This window comes from Vulpes vulpes, chromosome 9 (genome assembly GCF_048418805.1).
Source record: "Vulpes vulpes isolate BD-2025 chromosome 9, VulVul3, whole genome shotgun sequence".
Classification (NCBI taxonomy): Eukaryota; Metazoa; Chordata; class Mammalia; order Carnivora; family Canidae; genus Vulpes; species Vulpes vulpes.
This window is the reverse complement of record NC_132788.1, coordinates 90,385,621-90,393,588: the sequence shown is the minus strand read 5'-3', so window position 1 is coordinate 90,393,588 and position 7,968 is coordinate 90,385,621. Positions and strand designations below refer to the sequence as shown.

The window sequence follows — 7,968 nt, the reverse complement described above, 5'->3', positions numbered from 1 at the left end:
CGCCGCCCTCCGACTGCGCGCCCGCCACGGTGGCCGCGTGCTCCTCACGGCGGCCGGCCAATGGGCGCGGCGCGCGGAGCCCGGCCAGCCAATGGGCGCGCGCCTCGGCCGGGGGGCGGGAGGTCCCGACGGGGCGGGGCGGGGCGGGCCCCCGGGCCCCCTCCCCCGCCTCGGCGAGGCCCGGGAGCGCTCTGCGCCCCCCTTCGGCGGCCGCGGCGGCGATGGCCGCTGCTTGGGCTCCGCTCCGGGAGTTGGGGGGCCTAAGGACGGCCGCCTCCTTGGGGCTACGGACGGCCGGGGCGCGGGGAGGGGAGGGCCGGGCGCGGCGGGCGCCCCGGACCCCCCCGGCCCCGGACTCCCCCGGCCCTCTGCCTCGCCCTCGGCCCCCGGGTCCTCCCGCCCCCTCTCCGCCCCGGTCCTCCTGCGCTCGGCCCCGCCGCGGCGCCCCGCCCGGCCTGCGCCAGGGGTCCTGCCCCCCGCACAGCAGGGGCCGGCCAGAGTCACTCCAGCCGATAAAGAGCCCTTGCCGCGCGCCGCTCGGTGCCGGCCCTCGCCGGTGAGACCCTGGGCCCCGCAGCGACCTGCAGCACCGCTGACGCCCGCTGAAGCAGCCCCTCCTGGCTCCCTCCTGGGCCGTAGGGAGCGAGGGAGCCGGAGGACCGGGCGGCGCCCTGCAGGGCGTTGGGCCCGGGGTTACCTGCAGCTGCCTGGTCCTGACCTCAGGAAATGGCCGCACCGAGCCCACCCTCAGCTTTCCCGCACAGCACAGCAGCCCCGCCTTGAGATGCCCTGGCCCCTTCCAGCAATGTGTCCAGACTTCCCATCGAAATGTTGCAGTCCTGCTTGCAAACACTCTCTACCTGTGTTTCTTCTCCTCATCTCTTTGCTGAGTCCACATGCGTACTAGGCCGGGATTAGGGGGTGGCTGACTTTAGCACTGGTGGGCCCAGCCGGTAGGGAGCTGGCTAGCTGGACACTTTTTTGGGGGTGCTCCTCCCGGTTTAAGCGTGTGTATTTGAACATCCACTGCACCTCGGCTGAGAACCTATGCAGCGGGTCAGATCCTGGGCCAGGTGCTAGGGCAGGATGCAGGGAGAAGGGTAGGCTCATGGGAGACCCAACTGAGCTAGGAAGGCTTTGGGGACCTGTCCACAAGTAGGTCTCCTCACAGTGGGAGATGGGTGCCCCTCAGTGACAGGCTCCTAGAGCCACCAAGAGAAACTGGGGTGAACTCCAAGCCAGCGTGTGTGCACTGTGCATGAAGCTGGGTTGGGTGAGCCCCAGAAGGCAGGTGATCCATGAAGCAGCTCTGGCCTGGCCGATCAGGGCCAGACTGTGACCTTTGCCAGGGGCCAGGCTTGCTTGCTCTCTCTTCTCCAGCCTATTCTTGTATATTTTGTGTTTACATCACCAAACTTTTTTGTTGACTTTAAGTTTTCATTTGATGTTCTTAGATTGTGTAATAGCTGTCTCCTTTCTCAAAGATAGGCCCTGGTTGCCTTTTTTTTTTTTTTTTTTTTTTTTAGCCTTAGGTAATGAGGTGACAACCCTTTATAACAAGCACAGGGACTCAGAGAGAGTGAAGGCTCTGGAGTCTGAGCTCTGCTTCCACCTGGCTCAATCTTTCAACTTTTCAGTTTCCCACCCATAAAAGGGAGTGATGTAGAGGGGAATGTCCCTAGGTTCTAGAATACGCGTAAAGAGCTGGCACCCGATAAATGGTTATCACCACCATCATCATCCTATCTTAGCTAATGATAATTGATCAGTTACTGTGCTCCACGTATTGTGTTAAGTGCTTTATTTGTATTACCTCTAAGTCCTCACAGCGTCAAAGAAAGGCCCCCGTTCCAGCAAGAGAGTGGTTTGACAAAGCCTGGGCTCTTGAGCCACTCTGCTCTTCTGTGATTATTGTGAATTAGGAGGTGATGCATTAAAAAGGACCTGCAAGTCCCTGCACAACGGCAAGTGCCCCATACAGGATAGCTTTTATTAATATCAGGGTTGTTTGTCACAGGGTGACTGCTTGGACTTTTGTTGTGACGATGATAAAGTTCAGCTTTCAGCAGTGCCTATCAAATTCTGTTATTTTTAGAATTCTAGTCACCCGTCATGGCCCCGAAATAAATGCAAAGCATTTGCATAACTGCATTTCAGAGTAAAGTGCGGGTCACGTTTCGCCCATCAGAGACGGTCACCACTTCCATCAGGCCTTTAAGAAAGATGGCGGTAGCAGAGTAGGGGGCGCCGCCGCCAACTCTGAGCGCGAGCTTGCTCGGGGGAGCCGGGGTGGGGCCGGGCCGACGCCACGTGGGAGGCCCCGCCCCCTCGGGCCGCCCCGCCTCCAGAGCCCAGGCGCCTGCGCCAGCTCTCCGGCCGCGCCCCGCCTTACGGAGCACGCGCCTCCGCCGCCTTCAGATTGGCAGGTCCGTGCGCCCCGCGGCACTCTGATTGGTGGAGCCGCCCGGGCTCGGGGTCGGGGTCCCGGCGCTGGGCTGCCTCTGCTGCGCACCGGCCAGGCCGGCGCCCGGGGTCGGGTCAGCGCCGCAGCCAGGTCGCGGGGCTCGGCTGTAGCCGGCAGCCCCCTCCGCTCCCGCTCCCGGTCCCGCTGTGCCCCTCCCTCTCCACGCCCCGGGTCTGGCATGTTTTCCAGGGCCCAGGTGAGGCGGGTCCTGCAGCGGGTGCCCGGCAAGCAGCGGCTCGGCGTCTACAGGTTCCTGCCCTTCTTTTTTGTCCTGGGAGGAACGATGGAGTGGATCATGATTAAACTGCGCGTGGGCCAGGAAACCTTCTGTAAGTGGGGGTGCAGCAGCGTCTGTCTCATTTCAGGAAGGCAGGAGGCGGCTAGGGACCCGTTTTCCTGGGGGACGTTCTAAGGTTGCAGACCGCCTTTACTGTGGTCAGAAGGGGAAGGACGGTTCCGTCCGCGGCCCGTGTCTCTCGCAAGCGGGGCGAGAAAGGCATGCTGGCGTCCACGCTGAGACCTTCCTGCACTTTGGGGGGGGGGGTACGTGCTCCACGCAGGACGCTCTCGAGCCTGCCCTTCGTCCTTGCGGGCCGGTGACATTGGTCCTAAGGAACAGACTTGCTCACAGCACCTAAAAAGGAGTGGGATCCTGAAGACTCATGACAACTCCTGGTAATTGGCCAGCCCTCTCTGGAGTCTTCAGTCCAAACCCTGGAGGGAGCCGGTCCGCCCGGCCTAATTACCCCTGTCTTTGCCGGGCAGAATCGATGGCACGAGGGCCCAGCACCGTGGGAAGAATGCCTGGCACTGCTTTGCAGAGCACTAGCCCTGGACAGGCTAGTTCCCCTCTGGAAAGACTTTCCCACCCCCTAGGTCCTTTATGCTTTACCCTATCTAAAAACAAATACCACTTGTGAATTGCCAACCATTCTTAAAAAATTTTTGTTTTAAAGATTTTATTTATTAAAGATTTTTATTTATTCATGAGATCCCCAACAGTAACTGTCCTTATGATAGGTCTCTGCCTTGTTCATTATATACTCTGATGGTTGCTCATTAAGTCCTGATGGGTGAACAAAAGGACTGAATATCTTGGGAAAGCACTAATGTAACAATGTTTTTTTTTTTAATTTTTATTTATTTATGATAGTCACACAGAGATAGAGAGGCAGAGGCACAGGCAGAGGGAGAAGCAGGCTCCATGCACCGGGAGCCCGAGTGGGATTCGATCCCGGGTCTCCAGGATCGTGCCCTGGGCCAAAGGCAGGTGCTAAACTGCTGCGCCGCCCAGGGATCCCCGTAACAATGTTTTTAAAATAAGCTGGCTGGGCACCTGGCAGGCTCAGTCACTGTACTGGAGCATGCAACTCTTGATCACAGGGCTGTAGGTTTCACCCCCATGTTGCATGTAGAGATTACTTAAAAATAAAATCTTAGGGACCCCTGGTTGGCTCAGTGGTTGAGCGCCTGCCTTTGGCTGAGGGCGTGATCCTGGAGTCCCGGGATAGAGTCATGCATCCAGCTCCCTACATGGAGCCTGCCTCTCCCTCTCTCTCTGTCTCTCTCTCATGAATAAATAAATAAAATCTTTAAAAAAAAAAAAGACAGTTACTGTTAACTGTGATCTGTGCTGTGAGGGGAAGTGTGTGTGTGTGGAGCAATGGTAGACTCTAGTGGGGGTAATCTCAGTTGGATCAGATGGTGCAGGGAAGGCTTCCAGAAGTTACCATGTCAGGTGGGACCTGAAGATCCACTGAGGTCAGTCAGATGAGGGGAACATTAATGAAGTTGGAAGTGTCTCATGCTCGTGATGAAAGCAGGCATGGGGCCACAGTATGAATGTTTACTGTGAGGGGCTGAAAGCATAGTAAGGGATGAAGAAGTGGTTGGAAATGTGCCTGGGGAGGGCCACAGAGGACTGGAAAACCAAGGATGTACCCAAAGGATCAAAGGGTTTTAAACTGTGGTGAATTAATATAGGAGAATGGCTTGTGGAGAGGAGGCAAGAATACTTAGGCTGTGTGGTTATTCAGGTCTGAGATTGTAGCCTGGTTGGTAGGGACAGATGGGATGCCAAGAAGTGAGTGGAGTTGAGAGACACCTGGGAGGTGGTACTTATAGGGCCTGGTGATTGAGTGGACACCTGGGAGGTGGTACTTATAGGGCCTGGTGATTGAGTGGACTCAGGAGATGAGCGTAGGCTTCTGGTAGGACAGTTGGTGCAGCTGGGGGGATGGAAGGCCGACACTGGCAGGACAGTCCAAACTCCCTTTTGGACATAGTAAGGTGGAGATACACAGATCTCAAGCTCAGGAGGCAGATCTGGGCCACAAATCTGGGTTTGTGGGTCATTTGAAAGCAGATTGTGATGAAAATCAGAGTCCAATCCCAAGATTTTAAGGGTGACTGGGAGTGGCCAGAGAGTTGAGAGAAACCAGGAGGACTTATCACAGAAGACAGGAGAAGTTCAGGCAGGCTGAGTATGCAAATGGGAGGTCAGCTCTTGGCTCTGCACTAGGGGAGTCTTGAAGATACAAAGATGCTGGTCAGGAAAGGGAAGTGGGGAGAGGCTGCAGATACCTGGCTCTTGAGAAGGTAGGAGAGGTTAGGATCTGAGCAAGGCCATAGGAGTAGCCCTTGGAAGTTAGCTGGGAGAGTTCTTAACTGATGACTGATTTGTGTGAAGAAAGAGTTCATGGCCATCTGAGGGTGGGTGAAGAAGGGTCAGGGTCATGTCTGAGGAAACAGGATTGTCAGGCATCATCACCTTGGGCCCAGTTAAATGCATTAAGTGGCCCCACAGTGCACAGCAAGCAGAGGGATGGAGAAGGAGGGCAGGTGGATTAATCTGTAGTTGGGGTTTTGAAGGTGTGTCAAGAAGTTGATATTGGTAAGAGGCAATTGCAGCTGGTTTGAGTGGGGAGAGAGAACAAGACGGGGCTGAGGGGGGATTCAGGGGCCAAGTGCTTGGGGAAGAAGTTAAAGGAGATCCAGACAGAATGGTTAGAAAGGTAGCAGAAGTTATCGTCACAGCAGGATGAATTTATTACTTCAGAGGACACTGCAAGTAGATGACAGAAGTTGACTGGAGAAGTCAAGGAGGTGAAGGGCGCTAGCACTTCCTCCCCATGGCAGGTGGTGTCACCTGGGAAGGTGGCACAGGACTGGTCAAGGAGCCTGGGCTAGATATCTGAGTTTTCAGTGACTGAAGGGGAGTAGAGAGCAGGTGCCCATGCAGAGAAGACTGTGGCAAATGGCATTAGCCCTGAAGGAAGAGGGTGGAGAATTAGCAGTGTGGAAAAGCTGCGGCTGACAAGGGGACTGACCTCACCTCTGAGTTACTGAGTGTGGGAGAGGGAACAGCAGAGAGCTGCAGAGCAAAAAGTGCCTTTGAGGCATTTCAATTCAGGATGATTTCAGAGAAAAACAGACATTTTGAGGGGGCAGGGGGAAGGAAGTGAGGGAAGTCTTAAAACATTGCTAAGAAGTGTGCTAGGACATGATCCTATCTTTGAAGACACAGACTCTTACTATGCTACTAAAGTGTAGAACTGCATTAACATAGTCCTCACTTAACTCAAATTTGTTTTAAATGAAGTTTATTTTAGTGTTGAATTAAACAATGAAATTCAGAAACAGCTGACAGACCTAGACTTGGTTAACTTAGATCTGAGTACCTTGATTCCTGTTTCTTAAAAATCTAAGTAAAATTTTTATTTGACACAGATGATGTCTACCGTAGAAAAGCCTCAGAACGACAGTATCAGAGAAGGCTGGAAAATGCATCAGAGACTGAACTTCAGCCGTCAATAAAGTGAATATGAAATTTCACTACTGGTTTCAACTCCTTTGAAAATGTCCTTTTCAGATTTCTTGTTCTTACTCAGAACTGCCTTCACAAAGAATTTTTATAGTTTCCCTGTCTGCTTCAGTAGTTCCCCAGTCACTGATGGACAGCACTTAGAGAAAAATGATTTCCTCCTGAAACACACTTGCCCATTGAATCTATTCCATGAAATATTTCTTAAACAATTCAGGATCAATCAGGATGCATTTTATTTTTTTTTTTTATTTTTTTTTTAAAATTTTTTAAATTTTTATTTATTTATGATAGTCACAGAGAGACAGAGAGAGAGGCAGAGACATAGGCAGAGGGAGAAACAGGCTCCATGCACCGGGAGCCTGATGTGGGATTCGATCCCGGGTCTCCAGGATCGCGCCCTGGGCCAAAGGCAAGCGCCAAACCACTGCGCCACCCAGGGATCCCAGGATGCATTTTAGTAGTCTGAATTGTTTGTGAAGTTTTTTGTTTTACACAACAAATTGATAACCTTATTTACTTTTTTGCAGAATTCAAATTTAATCATGGACATAAAAGTCAGGTCTCTATTACAAGATTATTTAAGCCAGGATAATTATGCAGATTACATTTCTGCCAGCTACCAATCTGTCAGCATTTTCCTAGGGTGGTAGGAAATCCTGACCACACATTACTCAGGTCAAATGCTCTTGTGAACAGAAACAGCTGTTTCCTTTGCTTGTTCCCCACTAACATACAAGGGCTGGACATCCATGAAGACCCCAGAGGGGACAGGCTTCACACCCGTCTGTGATGAAGATGTGCTTTCATCCAGCTGCTAAGGATAAAGACATTGCTTCTTCCCTAAGAAAGTGAACCTTCACACTGTAAAGCAAACATAAAACCACCAGACTTCAGCTATAGCAGTCAGAGGTTCAGTCTACTGGGGACAGATTTTATAATCTAACCTGGAATAAATTTGGGTCAGCTGATAGAAAAAAAGCAAAGGCTTTATCCATTTTTCTTTTAATCCATGCTTGGTAACTACATCCAACATCTATTCAAAGAAGGGACATATCTATATTTTAAAGAAGGCTAAGTTTCAAAATGGTTTCTAACAATTGCTCATGAATATATAGAGGCAGATGCTTAAGGCCACAGGGTATTCTCAAGTTAATGACCTCTGCCACAAACATATCTTCCCAAGTTTTTCTAGGTTTTTTTTTTCTAATTTAAGTTAGTCTGTTTATGTTAGAACCATTCAGTATAAATAGCGAGCCACTGACTACTCAGATCTCCTTAAAGCACTACCCACCCCAGCTCAGAGATGGCTTGAGTGTGGACATCAGTGATGATCACAGCACCAGGGAGAGGAAGGAAGTTCTGTGCACTTGTGTGGCCTAGAGAGTTCCTGGTGAACCTAAACTCATAGGCGTTTTAGTGGTTAGACTGCAGCATAAGGAATTGTAGGAAGTTATATGGCCTTATTCCATGTTTCCCTCACCCCAGTTTTAGAAGTTTAGTATTGATATAGAGAACATGGTAAAGTTGTAAATGCTAATAAAACATCAGCTAACTTCTGTGTCTTCTGTGGGTTCCTTCCCTGGCCACCTCCCTGCCTGTACCCCAGAGAGATCACTAGCTACAAATTCATGTTAACCTTTCTTAGACTTTTCCTTCTTTTAAAAATACATATTAGAGG

At 51.7% G+C, this 7,968-nt stretch overlaps 1 protein-coding gene across 1 annotated transcript; it reads left to right on the top strand.

Moving 5' to 3' along the window:
- The first annotated feature begins 2,455 nt into the window (after positions 1–2,455).
- UQCC5 (ubiquinol-cytochrome c reductase complex assembly factor 5) lies at positions 2,456–6,298 on the top strand. Its single transcript, XM_025986603.2, has 2 exons — positions 2,456–2,793; positions 6,194–6,298. The coding sequence occupies exons 1-2, from the start codon at positions 2,643–2,645 to the stop codon at positions 6,283–6,285; spliced, it is 243 nt and encodes an 80-aa protein (XP_025842388.1). The 5' UTR covers positions 2,456–2,642; the 3' UTR covers positions 6,286–6,298.
- Positions 6,299–7,968: the final 1,670 nt, after the last annotated feature.

Bases quoted from the DNA above. Each gene is read 5' to 3' on its own strand.
- UQCC5 (XM_025986603.2), top strand. From the start codon at position 2,643: ATGTTTTCCAGGGCCCAGGTGAGGCGGGTCCTGCAGCGGGTGCCCGGC. The intron at 2,794-6,193 runs GTAAGTGGGGGT...TATTTGACACAG, and splicing joins CGTGGGCCAGGAAACCTTCT to ATGATGTCTACCGTAGAAAA.